This window comes from Schistocerca gregaria, chromosome 7 (assembly GCF_023897955.1).
Source record: "Schistocerca gregaria isolate iqSchGreg1 chromosome 7, iqSchGreg1.2, whole genome shotgun sequence".
Lineage (NCBI taxonomy): Eukaryota > Metazoa > Arthropoda > Insecta > Orthoptera > Acrididae > Schistocerca > Schistocerca gregaria.
Window position 1 is genome coordinate 347582138 of NC_064926.1, and position 19335 is coordinate 347601472.

The 19335-nt window shown below is 44.8% G+C and overlaps 1 protein-coding gene across 1 annotated transcript in view; it reads right to left on the bottom strand.

Annotated features, from left to right (window-relative positions):
• LOC126281400 (WD repeat-containing protein 48) overlaps positions 1–19335 on the bottom strand; it is a 156719-nt gene that overhangs the window by 32993 nt on the left and 104391 nt on the right. Inside the window, exons 6-8 of the mRNA XM_049980333.1 lie at positions 11202–11387; positions 4611–4796; positions 4425–4532 (exon numbers count right to left, since the gene is read on the bottom strand). Of these exons, the coding sequence (XP_049836290.1) occupies positions 4425–4532; positions 4611–4796; positions 11202–11387 (480 nt within the window). The remainder of the gene's footprint in view (positions 1–4424; positions 4533–4610; positions 4797–11201; positions 11388–19335) is intronic.

A 19335-nucleotide genomic window follows, 5' to 3' on the forward strand; every position in this document is an offset into this window, starting at 1 on the left:
AACAGAAAAATGTTTATATTCTTTCAATGAATTTTAAGATAGTGATTGTAATATGAGGCATTAGCACATCCGTTGTAATGTGATAAGTGTAAAAAATAGACATAAGACACAACAGCTACAGAATATATTGTATTTTATAAGTATAAATATAACCATAGTATTAAGTCTGACGTTTGCAAAAGCCACCATTACGATGGCTCCATGGAAAGAAAATATAAATAAATAAAAATAAATAAATGATGTGATTGGTATGCACCACATGTAACAGTCACTGCTGGAAACTATTCTTAATGTTTGCTATAATAAACACATTTCCTGTCACAATAATGTGAGGTAGCTCTAGTGACTGAGCACACAAAATTGTTCTTTACATAAATTTTTATTGGTAATAAGAACAAAACTGATAGTTTTTATTCAGATTGGGTACCGGACAAAAAACCTCTTCTTTATTTGAGCTGGGACTACCTACATATTAACAAACAAAACCGGAAATATCTCCCAAAGCCCTAGAGAAATGCATGTGATGACTTAAAAGAAACTCTAAATCTGAAATCTACTAATAATGAATTCATGTGCCAAGACACAAATATACTGTTTGTTAAAGATGTAGGTACTGTAATACTTAATGTATTTGCTAAAACACAAGAAAAATTAAACTCTTCAAATTAGTAAAAACAAATTTTATTGCTACAAACACTATTTTCCCAACAATGGTATCAATATGAAAAGCTCAACAGGCTAATTACATGAAGATCATTAAGTTCCTATTTTAGTAGTGAGTTTGGGATGGTAATATATATCCTGCTGGTTGTGCTTGACAGCTTTTGGATAATTCACGAAAATCTTACAACTACTGTAAGCTGCTCTTACAATAATATTTATTTATTAGCTGCAGTAGTGTTTACACCCACATTGAGTTAAGAGTTATTTTAAGTAAGACAGATTTTTGGTAACAACTATTCCATTCCATGATGGCAGATTGGTACAGCAATCTTCTTATAAGTTGACTGTAAAAACAGTCATGGTCTGCTGATCTGTAATTTATTAATTAAGAATTTTGTTTGGGTAGGGCTTCATCAGATAATTTTAAAATACACAGGGAGGACAAAGTTGTAAATAGCTGGCATGGTCAAATTCCATACTACCAATATGATATAACATCATCAATTCAGAAAAGATAATGTATAAAATCATAGGGACTCCCATTAAAATTAATGCCAGGGCATATGCCATGATAAAACTAATGCCAACAGCATATGTCACATCTAAAGGAACACCAGAATGAAATGTAATTAAGAGCAAATAAAAGTCATGTGGGTGATGAAAAAACAGAATGAAACATATTCTTATGAAATATGAAAGAGATGGAATCACCTTCAGTACAATGACAAAAGCAGTTATAGCAGAAGAGAATATGCCCATGCATACATAAATATGTCCACCACTCGTGGTATTGCGGTAGCGTTCTCACTTCCCGAGCACTGGGTCCCATGTTCGATTCCCAGCGGGGTCAGGGATTTGCACCTGCCTCAAGATGACTGGGTGTTGTTGTGTCATCTTCATAACCATTCATCCCCATTGTGGTCCCAGGAAGGCAATGGCAAACTACCTCCATTAGAACCTTGTCTAGTACGGCGGTGTGGGTCTCCCACATCATTCTCCTACCTTCTGTCAAGCAGCATGGAACTTCATTTCCATATATAAATATATGTGGACCCCATAACAGGCAGTGATGCTGCTCCTTCCATTCTGATAGACGATATGTAAATAATGAAGATGTAGCTGCATTGGCTAGAAAGTTAGTTAGTACAGAAAGAAGTAGAGGGCACTGCACAGTGTGGCACACTAAGCACATTTAACGATTAAGGTTGAACAAAGAAAACTACATAGTCAAACTGGCATAAATCCGAATCTCATAAACATAAGATCCGAATACACAAATGTAATAAATTTAAATTGAACAAATGTTATACAACAGATATATTAAAACGGAAAAGGGTAAATTCTGGGACAATAAGAGTAATATTGTGGGATGGAAAAACAAAATAGAAAGGCGATATAGTCACAAACTATTTGCAAGAAAAAGTAAGAAAAGGCTAAAATAAAGGCGAACAGAAGTACAAGGAAGGTAAGGGCACTGGAAAGAACTGGATCAATCGCTGGTACAAACTACACTCAGAAAGGTGGGGAACAGGTGTAAAGTTTTAAATAAATAAAAAATATTAAATGAAGTATAAAAGCACCTATGTGGGTGTGATATTTACATCTTGAAGCATAGGCATTTAAAAGTGAACTTCATAACCATGAAGGTAGATACTTAAGGCTCACGAAGCATAAAGAGTGAAAGAGGAAGAACTTATTAAAAATAGACAACATCTGATCATAATATACTTGATTTCTGGCGACCAATTGATCACTAAGTAAACTTTTTTTTTTCTTTCTTTTTCTTACCCCCAGTATTTTGTTTGCCAACTTCAGTTTCTTCTTCGAGATTAAGCCTCCTCCCCTTTGGAGTGTGGTATAGGACTTCAAGGTTAACAAGTGTGAGTGGTGAATGACTACTACCTTTAAGATGTTCTGTGAAAGTGGATCCATTTTTGACCCGTCCAGTTTTTCTCAGCAAGTGCTTCTTTTTCAAAATAATTTCTTCTATTCAAACTGCAAAGAACTTATATAACTACTGCAACAAAAAACCTTTCTGGATGATTCCACTTTGCTTTCACTTGATATTAAAAATTTATAAACAAATATCCTTTGGAAGAGACCATCTTAATCATTACAAACAATTTATTTAGACACAAATGATTGAGCACTGACAACATGGAAATAGAGCAGCTGAGAGGCATTTTAGCCCTACACCATCATCAAAAACCATTTGCAATTGGCAGGCCAGTAAAGAACTGAAAAAATGAGGAAGACTAAATGTGCAAATAGAGGACTGAATGCAAAATGGTCAGAACTAGAAGACATATTCAAAGGGATTCAAGGAAACTGTCAAAATGGCACTGGAATTAATACAAAAATGACCCACAAGCTAGGGCTATAGTTGAACTTAACAGACTCTAAGAGTGGAGTTGGTTGGCGCTACAGCTTTATGAAGCATCTCAAACACAGCATGCGAATCAAAACCAAAATATCTCAGAGAATGTTACAAGAGTATGTTATCTCTCCATCACTTTAAACTAAACACGGAAAGAAAACCTGTGTGGAACTAGGCCAAACAGGGAATATGGATGAAACTCCTCTAGCTATGAAAAGAAGTGGACATGAAAAAAATGCACTACACTATTGTCCTCTCATGTTGTGCTGACGGTACTAAACTTAATCCTATGATCATTTTTAAAGTGCAAAACAATGGCAAAACATTACGAAATACCACCAGGTGGTGGTGTTCATGTCTATGATGAGGGTTGGATGGACGAGACTGGTAAGAAATTACGTATTAACAGAGTGTGGGAGAGAAGGAAAGGTGCTTTATTGAGGAAGAGTTCTCTTGTTTTAGATAAGTTTAGTAGTCATTTGAAAAATTATGTGAAAGGGAAACTGAGAAGGGAAATACAGAGCTTGCTGTTATTCCAGGACGACTTACTTCACGATTGTAAGCCCCTTGATTTCTTGATAAACAAACAATTTAAAGAGTATATGAGTAAGGACTGGAACAAATGGATGATGGATGAAATCTAACATGAATTTTTGCTGAAGGGTGCTTTAAAATGACCTACAATCAAACAAGGGTGTCATTGGACAAAACAGTTATGGTCTAGAGTGAGAGAAGACATTATTGTTAAACCTTTCAAGAGGTGTGGCATAATTAACTATCTCAATGGCAGTGAAAACCATCTTACATATGAAGAAGACGATGACGATAATGAATAGGAAGCAGAAGAAGAAGAAAGTTCAGATGACGATTTTCAGGGATTTTAAAGGTCATTTCGGTTTTATGAACTAGGAATTTTTTTGTGTCTGACTTTGCAATCTAATAATAAAAATGGTAAAAAATAATATTATTTAAATAAAATTGCTTACAAATTAAGGTGCATCTTACAGCCCATAGTGTCTTACAGTCCATAAAATACTGTATCTTGCATATCTTCCATTCCAACCCAGTTATTGGCCTTTTTTGCTTTATCAGACACTGAGCCAACTATGACAGTGGCCACACAATATAGCAACCTCACCATGCAAATCATTAATGACATTTTGAAATTTTACTTCATTCATAGTTTATGATGACACAAATTTTTCCTACTTACACTCCAATAAGAAACATGTGAGAAGTAAACCTCACATCTGACTAAGAAGTCACAGCATTCACCATTTCAATTTTCTGAAGCTTGTGACACACATCATAGTATGCAAAAACTAAGTATCATGTTTACACAAGTCACATTTAGCAAAATCCAATGTAAAACAAAATGACTTACCCCAGTTTTCAAGTCAACATTAAACCAGTTAGGAACATATACCATTTTAAACCTCTTTTTTATTTCCTCCTCAAAATCAACTTGCCCCAGATCTTCAATTTTACAAGCCTGTAAAAAAAGATGTTGACATGTCTCAATGTGTTACGCTAAGAGTAAACATTTAGTGTTGAACAGATGATCACCTACCTTTAAAACATCGTAAACCATTACATTGTTCTCAGTGTCTTTTGTCAAAATGTGTCTCTTGTCATTTAATATGTGGTAATGTCTCACTGCAGGCCCGCCTTTTATAACTGGATCAGGTTTTAGGTTCAAAGGCTTGAGACCATCATCATCTGCAGTATCTCCCACTGCATCTCTTTTTGGCAGCAGCTACGCAAAAGAATACAATTATAACTAGTCATAATTTGTTGTTAGTATACTCTACAGAAGTAACCTGCAATCGCTGCTTCTCTCAATGTATAACCCAACTATTTCTTCATACTTTAAGGCTTTCTTTCATGCTGGGAAGTTATAGAACACACAGTATGAATGAATGCCCCATCCTCCTGCAATTTGGGTACTTTCTCACATAATTTAGCCAATCAGCTGGGAGAATCCCTTTCGCATACCAATAAAAACAGGTCACAACCTTTTGTAATGATACATAGAAAAATTTCAGTGCCACTGTCTTAGTGTTCATAAAGGTTATAGATGTAAACTTACATTTAGCATTGTTCTGCTCCAACAGTGACCAAAACAGAAGGCATATCGGCTATCGAGAGATGCGTAATGTACAAATATTTTTTGCACGTTAAATTTTGAATGTTTCATGAATTGCTTAATGAGTAGTGCAATACATTTGTATGTAATTAAGAGTTATCAACAGAAATACAAAAATGCCACTGCTTTTAAAAGATTATGAAAATTTCTCCAAGTACACTTTTCTTCACTGCTGAACTACAGGATGTTGCTATTATTCAAGAAGCCTATGTCAAACTGTAACCTCCAAGTAACTACATGTATCATTAAAAAAGGCTATTGCATTCTTAACCCCTAAATAAAAGTGACAGTAAGACAGTTCCCTGAATTACTTGGGGACTTAAAACCAAATGCAGGGCAAACAGCTTCCATCCATTAGTTAGATCACTGTTTCAGGCATGTCGGCTCCTCTAGAGTAAACCATCAGAGTATATGATCAGTTGGGTTCTTTTTAAAATGTTCCAAAGATTTCTTAGAAATCTTTCATATTTTGTTAGAAGTATGATGGAAAGAAAAGGTAGCAGGGGACCTATGGGAGAAAGGAGGGTTGGAGAAGAAGCACTGGATAGGCATTTATGGAGAGAAGGATCCAGCAAAGCAACGCTAACCCCACATGACATGGGAAAAGGCTGTGATAATGATGATGATTTTATTAGGATTCGACAAAAGCAACAAGCATCCTGTAAAACTCTTCTCACTGGTAATTCTGTGTGTAATATGTACTGTATTTATTCTTCTACATCTGAAGTGCTGGTTATCTAATTTACAGAATGGAATACTAAATAGTTTAGTACTTTTTAAAACAAGAAAAATAAGCATGTCCAATAAACATGTGTTCTGAAACTCATCCTTTCTGAGATCTGGATACTTTTATATAACAAGAGCTAGAGCTGAAAGACATTTGGTTGGGTATAAAGTGCACAGTCACTGCACTGGCGACCTTTTAGCATTATCAGTAGAGTGTCTTGATGTCTTCCTGTACCACAGCACTCAACTACAAAATAATCAGAGCATTAGGGAATCTGCAATAAGTCATGTTATTCAGGCTGTGTTGTACTGTAGCTTCAGTTGTGTTAATGTGTATTAACAGTACACTAAAGTACTAACGACTGAGCATGTGCCATGACGTTCTACATATATACACCGGCTGTTCAGAGCAGCCTCCTACAGGCCAACTGTAAATTAGAACAGCATGCCACCCTCCACCTCAAAAAACTATCCAATCTCCTGGTTTCCCACCTTCGGAAAGGCAACCCACTCATCCTCCACAACCATTCCACAAAACCTCCCCACAATGACCCCTTTTAAGTTTTATTTACATTTCCTCCGCAAACATGCCTTCTCCCTAGCCAGATTACACTCCCATATTTTATTTACTCAGGCTTGTCTGACATTTGGCATTACCCCAAAAGGCCTCATACTTAAAATTCCCATCTCTGGCTGTAACCCTTCTTTCCATCAGTCCCTGTATCAGTTCCAAACTGAACAATCCATAGCCCTCGCCCACCTAATCCTTCACCTACACATCAACTCAGCCAATGAACACACTTGTCAACTCCTATCCCTAATAAAAGTCCTCAATCTTTCCTCTCCCACATCCACACCGGCTGTTCAGAGCATCCTCCTACAGACCAACCGCAAATAAGAATAGCATGCCACCCTCCACCTCAAAAAACTATCCTATCTCCCGGTTTCCCACCTCCGGAAAGGCAACTCACTCACCCTCCACAACCTTTCCAGCAAACCTCAACCTCCTCTCATTGCACACAGACCCAGTCTCACCCATCTACTCAATCTCCCACTTCCAGCTCCACCCCCCCCCCCCCCCCCCAAAACCTCAAAATTCTAATCAACACAATCTGGAACCACAACACCCTAATTCAGTAGTTAACCTTTCCTCCAAATCTCTCTCATATCCGAAACCTCTGTCCTATCCAAAGGCCTCACCTTCAGCCCTATTCCCAGATTCAACCACACAGTCCTCATCAAAGATTTACTGTCCTACACTCGTACTCTCTGCTGCAAATATCACTTTGCCACGAAGAAAAATAATCCTAATCCTACTCCTAATGATCCAACTCCCCAAGACACTATCCAAATTGAACCCTGCCGGGAACAGTTCCGTCCTCCGTCACAGCGGGACCCACCTCCTCTTCCTCAAAATCACCCTCTCCAAACCTTCCAGGAATTTCTCACTTCCAGCCTTGCCTCTCAATCCTTCTTGAAAAACCTTAATCCTACTCCCAACATCACCACAGCTGAAGCCCAGGCTATCCATGATCTGAAGGCTGACCGATCCATCACCATTCTTCCTGCGGACAAGGGTTCCACGACCATGGTACTTGATTATCGGGAGAATGTGGCTGAGGGACTACGTCAGCATTTAGACAACACTACATACAAAGTTTGCCAAGGTAATCCCATTCCTGATATCCAGGTGGAGCTTCAAGGAATCCTCAGAATCTTAAGCCCCCTACGTTCTACCTACTTCCTAAAATCCACAAACCCAATCATCCCGGCTGCCCCATTGTAGCTGGTTACCAAGCCCCCACAGAACGTATCTCTGCCTACGTAGATCAACACCTTCAACCCATTACATGCAGTCTCCCATCCTTCATCAAAGACACCAACCACTTTCTCGAGCGCCTGGAATCCTTACTCAATCTGCTACCTCCGGAAACCATCCTTGTAACCGTTGATGCCACTTCATTATACACAAATATTCCGCACGTCCAGTGCCTCGCTGCTATGAAGCACTTCCTTTCACGCTAATCACCTGCCACCCTACCTAAAACCTCTTTCCTCATCACCTTAGCCAGCTTTATCCTGTCCCACAACTTCTTCACTTTTGAAGGCCAGACATACCAACAATTAAAGGGAACAGCCATGGGTACCAGGATGGCCCCCTCGTACGCCATCCTATTTATGGGTCGCTTAGAGGAAGCCTTCTTGGTTACCCAGGCCTGCCAACCCAAAGTTTGGTACAAATTTATTGATGACATCTTCATGATCTGGTGAAGAAATAATCCAGAATTTCCTCTCCAACCTCAACTCCTTTGGTTCCATCAGATTCACCTGGTCCTACTCCAAATCTTACACCACTTTCCTTGACATTGACCTCCATCTATCCAATGGCCAGCTTCACACATCCGTCCACCTCAAACCCACCAACAAGCAACAGTACCTCCATTATGACAGCTGCCACCCATTCCATATCAAACAGTCCCTTCCCTACAGCCTAGGTCTTCATGGCAAACGAATCTGCTACAGTCCTGAATCCCTGAATCATTACACCAACAACCTGAAAACAGCTTTCGCATCACGCAACTACCCTCCCTATCTGGTACAGAAGCAAATAACCAGAGCCACTTCCTCATCCCCTCAAACCCAGAACCTCCCACAGAAGAACCCCAAAAAGTGCCCCCCTTGTGACAGGATACTTTCCGGGACTGGATCAGACTCTGAATGTGGTTCTCCAGCAGGGATACAACTTCCTCAAATCCTGCACCGAAATGAGATACATCCTTCATGAAATCGTCCCCACTCCACCAAGAGTGTCTTTCCGCCGCCACCTAACCTTCGTAACCTCTTGGTTCATCCCTATGAAATCTCCAAACCACCTTCCCTCCCCTCTGGCTCCTAGCCTTGTAACTGCCCCTGGTGTAAAACCTGTCCCTTGCACCCGCCCACGACCACCTACTCCAGTCCTGTAACCCGGAAGGTGTACACGATCAAAGGCAGAGCCACGTGTGAAAGCACCCACGTGATTTACCAACTGACCTGCCTATACTGTGAAGCTTTCTATGGAGGAATGACCAGCAACAAACTGTTCATTCACATGAACGGACACAGGCAGGCAATGTTTGTTGGTAATGAGGATCACCCTGTGGCTAAACATGCCTTGGTGCACGGCCAGCACATCTTGGCACAGTGTTACACCATCCGAGTTATCTGGATACTTCCCACTAACACCAACCTATCAGAACTCCGGAGATGGGAACTTGCCCTTCAATATATCCTCTCTTCCCGTTACCCACCAGGCCTCAACCTCTGCTAATTTCAAGTTGCTGCCGCTCATACCTCATCTGTCATTCAACAACATCTTTGCCTCTGTACTTCCGCCTCGACGGACATCTCTGCCCAAACTCTTTGCCTTTGCACATGTCTGCTTGTGTCTGTATATGTGCGGATGGATATGTGTGTGTATGCGAGTGTATACCTGTCCTTTTTTCGCCCAAAGGTAAGTCTTTCCACTCCCGGGATTGGAATGACTCCTTACCGCCTCCCTTAAAACCCATCTCCTTTTGTCTTTCCCTCTCCTTCCCCCTTTCCTGATGAAGCAACTGTGGGTTGCGAAAGCTTGAATTTTGTGTGTGTTTGTGTTTGTTAGTGTCTCTATCAACATACCAACGCTTTCGTTTGGTAAGTTACATCATCTTTATTTTTAGACAAAAATTACTTCACTTTGATGTTTATGGTATTGTGCTATTTGTACATTCAAACAGTTCAGCTAATTTTATTTTCTCTTTCCCATCACTTGTTAGCAATGGAAAACTAATACTTCACAAGTGATGGGGTGGATATGATTTCCATCTATCATGTAGCAAATGGAAGTAGCCTGTAAACCTGTTAATTTAAACTGAATAATACCTGAGGCAGAGTGCAACCAGAGAAGCTGTTCCGATGGCTTTTCCAGTGTCTCAATGTGACCGAATCCCTAGGAGCCCAAAACGTAACAGCAGAAGGGCTCGTCATGTTTGCAAAGCAGATATGGAGGAGCATGTGCTACAGCACTGCAGATGTGTGCTCTAACCACCTTGTGTTCACATGGTTGGGCGTGCAATAGACAGCAGGTGAATAAATTCTGCGCAGTTTGCCAAAGATGACTGGCACTACCTCACCTACAGACACAACTGCCTATGTGGCTTTTTCAGACACTTGGAACTTCAGCAGACAGGCATGGACTACGAAGTTGAAGTGTTTGCAGGTTCAATGCTCTTGCTTCATGCTGCATTGTGACATTGCTAACAGCTATCTTACTTTAGCTGCATGGAAGTGGGCCACAAGCCCTTTGAGTCATAATTGCTGAATGCTCAGCCGATTTGAAAGTGAGTGAGTCTGAGCTGTAGATGGGTTAACAACTGCTGCTCATTCAACTTCACCATGTGCATGCAGTGCTCTCATGTATGTTACATTTAATGGATAAAATCCTAAAACCAGTGTGGGATGATTATCACCAGCAATTCACATGACTCATCATCTTGCCTGGACTGTACTTCATGAACAAATGCTGTATCCATATTCAGTGTGTCCAGGACCTAAGGCCACAAAACCATGACTGAAGTTCACTTGCAAAAGTATGCTGCAGATCAAATTTTTACATCTAGGATTTTATTTACTGTTGAAGGTAGAGTTCACAAAATACAGTGTTCTGAATTTTCACAAACATGATATATGGGCTGACAATCAACCAATATGCGGGCTGGTATTGTTAGCGATGTATTAATAAAGCCATACATGTTAGCAGAGACACTAAGTAGAGATGATTATCAGGATTTTCTCAAGACATTGCAGGATACACCATGTCCGCTGACATTTTTTTAAAAGATATTTTAAAAAGGACATTTCTTTGCAGACTATAACAAAAAGCTGCAAAATATTCCACACCTTACCTTAACCCATTATTTGTATTGCCTGGTGACTAAATATCTGACTACAAATTCAATGGTTTGGCTTGCCACCCTACCTTGGTGCTAGTAATTTTCCTGATATCTGATGTGACTTTTCACTTTTGGCATTTTTTTTGTATGTGAAAGTTGTCAAGTTGTACTGTGGTTTGAATTCATCATTCACTGAACGTCTCTCTATAACTGTGTGAGATTACAACACAGAGAAAATCGTACCACTATGCTCCAATAGGACCAGGTCTTGTAAAGAAATGTGATGTTGAAAACAGTCTTTGTATTGATAACTTAAAAGTAAAACATACTGGCAGTACGTATGTACAGAACAAAGAATATGAAACAAACAACATACCCAGTTTTTTATGGATGATTCAGAAGTAGCGACCCATATTGAAGTCTGATCTGGTCCCATTACCATTTTCAGAACAGGTGCACTCTCTTCACAAATAAGAGTTCGTCGGTCAGGGTTTCGCAGGTCGGTCATGTAAATTTTCTGATCACGTCCTCCAGATATTACATGGCTGAAGTTATCTGTTGTCTGTACACAAGCACAACCTTATTGTACAATCCACAACTGTAATGCAAAATTACTGAGAAGAAAACAAATGACTGAAGACATAATATTACACTACTAAATTGAATGATACAGAAAGGAGAAACATACTAAATTACATTTAACAAACAATTTATATTGTACTAATATAGGCTTCAAAGGATGCTAGCAAAAATCAAATGTGACTTATATTTTAAACCAAAATCTTGTGGAAAAAGCAACTCAAATGGAGAGTCTTACTGTGTTGCCTTTCCTTTCTCTCCCCTATGTCCTTAAGGTGATGTTTGCAAAAGAATCGGTGTGTTTTGTATGAATCTCTCTCTCTCTCTCTCTCTCTCTCTCTCTCTCTCTCTCTCTCTCTCTCTCTCTCTCTCTCTCTCTGTGTGTGTGTGTGTGTGTGTGTGTGTGTGTGTGTGTGTGTGTGTGTGTGTTGGGGCTTACAGGCGCTCAACGCTGAGGTTATCAGCGCCCTGACACACATTAAAAGAAACGAATAAGAATAAAATTAGTAAAATGGGGTAGCATACATGCAAAGAAAGTGGGAAAAGATGAAAAATGCTGTATAAGAGAATAAAACATAAGTAAAACATGAAAGGAGCATCAAGCAGGCTACAGGAAATTGTCATTGGCTGGCCACTTACATAAAATATGGGCGAGCTAGTCACCCTGTGAACAAATTGAGACCCTCTCCCTACAATCTTGGTAAAAACATTGGACAAGTCACAGAACTTTAAAACTTAAAACACTTTCATTTGATTATTTCCTAAAAGAGATGGTAGATCTGCCATCAAGTCAGCCGCATCACAATCTGCCATCAAGTCAGCCGCATCACACTGGTCAGAAAATAAAACGCAATCCAATAAAATGTGGTGGACAGTGATCTGGACACCACAAGCACCACACATTGGAGGGTCCTCCCACTGAAGCAAGAAGCCATGCATCATGGGACTGTGGCCGATGTGAAGAAGAGTGAGGAGAACCTCGTCCCGTCTATGTGGCTGGAAGGAAGTACACCACACATGCGTTGTGGGCTTGACTAAGCGGAGGTTATTGTTGGTCATGTCCAGTCACTCATCCTCCCAATGACACAAGACTGCTGGGCTCAACAGTGAGGTGAGTGGGTGCAGGGGGATGGCACACGAAATACTTGTGAGCCAAGACATGCCTCCTTGGTTGCGAGATCTGGCTTTTCATTCCAAGCAATGCCAACATGCCCTGGAACCCAGCAGAAAGCCACCTCCTTACCCAGTCATTGTAGCTGGAGGAGGGCATCCTGGATAGTGTGGACTATTTTAGGTGCAGGATACAAACGTTGCAAAGAGTGAAGGGCACTCAGTGAATTGGAACAGACAAGAAATTTAGGACAGGAAGAGCATCTCATCTGCTCCAGTGCCTGCAAGGTCATAGACAATTCTGCATCAACGACAGTAAATGCTTGAGGCAATTGGACCTTGAAGACACGATCCGGGAAAACAACAGAGCAACCAACAGAATCCCCCTGTTTCAACACATCTTTAAAAACAGCTACATAGTCATGGTGCTCAAATAAAATGGCAGAAAATGTTGCATTCAAAACAGAAGTAGGAGTGCAATCTCTTTTGTACCACATCAAATCTAAAATAACTCCTGGCCTCTCCAGTAACCAGAGTGGCAGGTGGTTAAAGCCCTGGACTTGGGGCCGTACAGGCTCCACACCAAGGGACTCCAACACACATTGCATGGGGATCCCAAATGGCATCATGGCTCGGGGACAGTGGGAAAAAAGATGGTCCACGGGCGAATGAGCAGCAATATGGTGAGCAGGTGAAGCTGGAGCTGCAAGAAACTTCTAGGCCTGGTTTACCAGGAGCTGCTGCCGAGTGGCAAGCGTTGGTTCCCTGGCCTCAGCACAGAGGCTGGGTATGAGACTGGGCTGATAAGCACCCGTGGCCAGTCGAATCCCTGCATGGTGGACACCATGAAGAATCCAGAAATATGAGGGCCTCACTGACCCATACACCGTGCTCCTGTAGTCCAGTCGTGAATGCGCAAAAGCTCGATAAAACTGGAGGAGACGCACCCTGTCCACTCCTCAAGATCTGTGGCTGAGGCACTTGAGGATGTTCAGTGCCTTCAGGGTTCTGGCTTTTAAGCCTCGCAGGTGTGGCAACCATGACAATCTGGAGTAAAAAATGAAGCCCAGAAACCGCACTGTGCCTTTAAAATGGAGGATAGTGTCCCCTATATTCAAGGCAGGCAAATTAAAAAGACAATGACAATGATAAAAATGAACACACACACATTTATCGGCAGTAAACTGAAAAACTGCTTTTGCAGCCCACTGTAAGTTGTAACTGACTGCTCGCAGTTGCAACACTGGAGGAGGAACAGAAAACAGCAAAACCGTCTACAAATAAGGATCAATGTACAGGACTCCTTACTGTAGATGTGATAGTGTTGACGGCTATGGCAAAGAGGGTAAAGCTTAAAACATTTCCCTGAGGGACACCATTCTCCTCCTCAAATCAGCCAGACAGTATGCCACCAACTTGGGTCCTAAAAACTGCTGAGACAGGAAAGACCATAGGAAAATGGGGAGGTGACCATGAAAGCCCCATTGATGCAGTTGTGTGAGAATTCAGTGTCTCCAAGTAGTATGGTATGCCTCACTGATATCAAAGAGTATGCCGATACAGTGATGCTGATGGGGGAAAGTCTGCTGAATAGCCGCCTCTAGGATTGTTAGGTTGGACTGAAGTTTTCAGAACCTACACTGAATGTGGCTAAGGAGTTTCCTGGTCTCCAAAAGCCAGACCAGAGGATGGTTAACCTTCCGTTCCTGGGTCTTTCCTACACAGCTCGTCAAGGCGATACTCCGATAATTACTGGGACATGCGTGGTCCTTTCCTGGTTTGAGGAGTGGGATTAGAATTGCCTCCCTCCATGAGTTGGGGAAGACGCCTGTCTGCCATATTAGATTAAAACATTTGAGGAGGATCTCCTATGACGCCGCTGGCAAATGTTGAAGCATGCAGCACTGGATGTAGTCGAGACTGCGTGCAGTGTCAGAAGCCTCAGCCAGTACTGATTCGAGCTCCCAAATAGAGAAAGGGGAGCTGTAGGCCTCAGAACTGTTTGACCTAAATTCAACCTTTCCCTCTTCAAAGTTGCACGGTAGTGACAAAACACTAGATCCTGGCTTGTATTGCCAGCAGTTTGTGCAAAATGCTCGGCCAGTGTCTGAGTAATTTCTGTAGGTGCTGGTTGGTTGGTTGGGTGTGGGATTGAAGGGACCAGACTGCTAAGGTCATCGGTCCCTTGTTCCACGATAAAATCACACGAAATAAAAACTGTCAGTCGTTAAAAACGGAGAACTGAGACAAGGGACGACACAATACAAGAAAGACAGACAAAGACCAGACAAACGGAACTAAAACCACACCGAGTGTGAAGGTGGTTGGCCGACCATGAAAATAAGGAAAAGCCAACCACCAAATGACATTAAAACCCACAGTTTAAAATCACAGGCCAAAGGCCCAAGTCAATACAGGAAATAAAAGGACAAACACTCAAATCATACAATAAAAACCCCCTGCCCGAATAAAACTTAACACGAGGTCCGCCATAGCAACATCATCACATAAAAGGGCAGGGAGGGTATCAGGCAGCGCAAACGTCTGCCTGAGTCCTGTTAAAAGCGGGCAGTCCACCAAAATGTGGACCACCGTCAGAGCTGCCCCGCAGCGACATAGCGGTGGGTCCTCCCGGCGCAACAAATGGCCGTGCGTCAGCCACGTGTGGCCAACGCGCAGCCGGCAGAGGACGACAGAGTCCTTCCGAGAGGCCCGCATGGAGGAGCACCACACACCGGTCGTCTCCTTCACCGCCCGAAGTTTGTTGGGCGTGGGCAGGGTGCGCCACTCGTCACCCCAGGCACCAAGCACTTTCTGGCGCAAAAGCGACAGGAGATCACACTCCATAAGGCCGAGTTACAGAGCCGGTGAACTCACTGCCTGTTTAGCCAGCGAGTCAACCCGCTCATTGCCCGGGGTGCCGACATGACCTGGGGTCCAAACAAAGACCACGGAGCGGCCGCAACGGGCAAGAGCATGGAGCGACTCGTGGATGGCCATCACCAGACGGGAACGAGGAAAGCACTGGTCAAGAGCTCGTAAACCACTCAGGGAGTTACTATAGATGACAAAGGACTCACCTGAGCGGGAGCGGATATATTCTAGGGCGCGATAGATGGCAACCAACTCGGCAGTGTATACACTGTTCCCGGGTGCCAGCGACCATTGCTCACAATGATCCTCTAGAGTAAGAGCGTAACCAGTGCGACCAGAGACCATCGAGCCGTCGGTATAGGCCACGGCAGATCCGGGAAACTCGGCAAGGAGAGAAACAAAGCGGCGGCGGAGGGCCGGAGGAGGGACCGAGTCTTTCGGACCCTGTGCCAAATGCAGCCGAATGCATGGTCGGCGCACACACCAAGGGGGCAGACGGAGATTGGCCCGGAAAACAGGCGGGAGAGGAAAAAACTCAATCCCACACAGTAGAGCCCGGATGCGAACCGCGATCGTACACCCTGACCGGGGCCGCCTGTCCGGAAGATGGATGATCGAGTGCGGGAACAGGAGACGGTAGTTGGGATGCCCTGGCAAGCTACAAACGTGGGCAGCATAAGCGGCCAGAAGTCGGTCGCGCCGGATCCGCAATGGAGGAACACCAGCCTCCACAAGTAAGCTGTCAACAGGGCTTGTCCGAAACGCTCCTGTGGCGAGTCGGATCCCGCAGTGATGGATGGGATCCAGCAATTGCAACGCTGATGGCGATGCCGAACCATAAGCCACACACCCATAATCAAGGCGGGACTGGATCAGCGCTTGATACAGCCGGAGAAGGGTGGACCGATCGGCACCCCATCCGGTGTGGCTAAGGCAACGGAGAGCGTTTAAATGCCGCCAGCATGTTTGTTTAAGCTGCCTAATATGAGGCAGCCAAGTCAACCGGGCATCAAATACCAGTCCCAAGAACCGATGCGTCTCTACCACAGCAAGAGGTTCACCGTCAAGGTAAAGGCGTGGCTCAGGGTGAACCGCGCGACGCCGGCAGAAATGCACAACGCAGTTCTTAGCGGCTGAAAACTGGAAGCCGTGCGCTACAGCCCACGACTGCGCCTTGTGGATAGCGCCCTGCAGCTGGCGCTCAGCAACTGCAATGCCAGCGGAGCTGTAGTAGAGGCAGAAGTCGTCTGCATACAACGAAGCTGCGACGGACGATCCCACCGCCTCAGCGAGCCCATTGATCGCAATTAAAAACAGGGAGACACTGAGGACAGACCCCTGTGGGACCCCGTTCTCCTGGACCCGGGAGGAACTATGGGACGCAGCAACTTGCACGCGGAAGGAACAAGACGACAGAAAATTCTGAATAAAAATCGGGAGCGGGTCCCTAAGACCCCACCCATGAAGTGTGGCCAGTATGTGATATCGCCAAGTCGTATCGTACGCCTTCCGCATGTCGAAGAAGACGGCAACCAGATGTTGGCGGCGTGCAAAGGCTGTACGGACGGCAGACTCTAGGGAGACCAGATTATCGACGGCAGAGCGGCCTTTACAGAACCCACCCTGAGACTGAGCCAGAAGGCCTCGAGACTCGAGGAGCCAACTCAACCTCCGGCTCACCATACGTTCTAGCAACTTGCAAAGAACGTTGGTGAGGCTTATGGGGCGGTAGCTGTCCACCTCCAGCGGGTTCTTGCCAGGTTTCAACACGGGGAGGACGATGCTTTCTCGCCATTGAGACGGGAACACACCCTCAACCCAGATGCGGTTGAAAACATCTAGGAGGCGTCGCTGGCAATTCACAGAGAGGTGTTTCAGCATCTGGCTGTGGATGCGGTCTGGCCCAGGAGCCGTATCAGGGCAAGCAGATAGGGCACTCTGGAATTCCCAGTCGCTGAAAGGAGCATTGTATGACTCCGCGTAGCGCGTGTGAAAGGAAAGCCTCCAACTTTCCAACCGCTCTTTCCGGGAGCGGAAGGCCAGTGGGTAATTCGTAGATGCGGAACACTGAGCAAAATGCGCTGCTAACCGGTCCGCAATCGTGTCGGAGTCAGTACACACCACTCCATTCAGCGAAAGCCCAGGGACAGAGACAGGCGGCCGATAGCCATGGAGTTGCCTAATCTTAGCCCAAACCTGCGATGCAGAGGTACGGACGCCAATGGTGGAAACATACCGTTCCCAGCACTCCTGCTTCCGTTGGCGAATAAGGCGTCGGGCACGGGCACGGAGCTGTTTAAAAACGATGAGGTTCTCCAAGGACGGGTGCCGCTTATGGCGTTGAAGAGCCCGCCGGCGATCTCTAATCGCCTCTGCAATCTCGGGCGCCCACCAAGGCACAGTCCTCCGCTGAGGGGACCCGGATGAACAGGGAATCGCAGATGCCGCTGCAGAAACGATGCCGGTGGTGACCGACTGAACCACCGCATCAATGGTGTCAGGGGAAGGAGGTGCGATAGTGGCGAGAGAGGAGAACAAGCCCCAATCAGCCTTATTCAGAGCCCATCTGGAGGGGCGTTCAGAAGAGTGACGCTGTGGTAGTGACAGAAAGATGGGGAAATGGTCACTACCACATAAGTCGTCATGGACACTCCAGTGGATGGATGGTGAAAGTCCGGGGCTGCAGATAGAAAGGTCGATGGCCGAAAATGTGCCATGGACGACGCTGAAATGTGTCGGCTCTCCCGTGTTTAAGAGGCAGAGGTCAAGCTGCGAGAGAAGAGTCTCGACATCTCTACCCCGGCCAGTAATCGCGGCGCTACCTCACAGGGGGTAATGGGCGTTAAAGTCGCCCAGTAACACAAAAGGAGGAGGCAGTTGTGCTATCAATGCAGCCAACACATGACGCGAGACATCACCATCTGGCGGAAGATACAAACTGCAGACAGTAATAGGCTGAGGCGTCCACATCCTTACAGCGACAGCCTCTAAAGGTGTGTGAAGAGGTACACATTCGCTGTAGACAGAGTCAAGGATGTAGACGCAGACTCCACCAGATACCCTCTCATAAGCTGCCCGGTTCTTGTAATAACCCCGATACCCACGTAGGGCAGGGGTCCGCATTGCCGGAAACCAAGTTTCCTGTAGGGCAATGCAGAGGAAAGGGTGACTGCTGATGAGTTGGCGAAGCTCAGCAAGGTGGTGGAAAAAAGTGCTGCAGTTCCACTGGAGTATCGCTTTGTCCATGTCCGAAAAAGGCGTGAAGGGGCCGAGGAGGCAGATCACGCCACTGGGTCACCTGCTGCCACCGATGGAGGACCAGTACAATCTGCTTCCATGGTGTCCGAGGGTCCGGCGAGATCCAGGTCCTCAGCGGACGCCCGGATCTCCACCTTATCCTCGGACGCAGAGCCTGTAGGGAGCAGTGGGGTGCATGCCACCGCGTGGTCCTTGGCCTTAGAGGTCTTCTTCTTCGTCTTGTCTCTCTGGTCCTTGGGTTTCATTGGCTGGGAGGGCTCCAGCGAGTCAGTCTCCGGGACGGAGGAGGAGCGGGAAGCCCTGCGACCAGCCGCTGGTCTGCTTTTCTTCCATTGGCTGACGTCACCCTTCCCAGAGGCGGAAACCTGGGAAGGAAGGGACCCAAGGGACCCTTTCCGTGATATTCGAGCCGGGGAAGTTTGAGGCTTCCCCAGCTTAGAAGTGGGGACTGATGTCCCCGATGGTTGGGGGGTTGCTGCTCCTGAGGCAGGTAGTGCAGGAGCAGCAGGGAGTGAAGTGCCCCCCACCATCAAGGGGGCAGGTGTAGCATTCCGGCTCTGAGAGGTGGCAGTCTGAGGGAGAGCTAATGGGGCCATAACAGTAGTAGCCGCGGCGTAAGAGGCAGTCATTCGAACAGGATGGAGGCGTTCGAACTTCCGCCTGGCCTCAGTGTATGTCAGGCGGTCCAG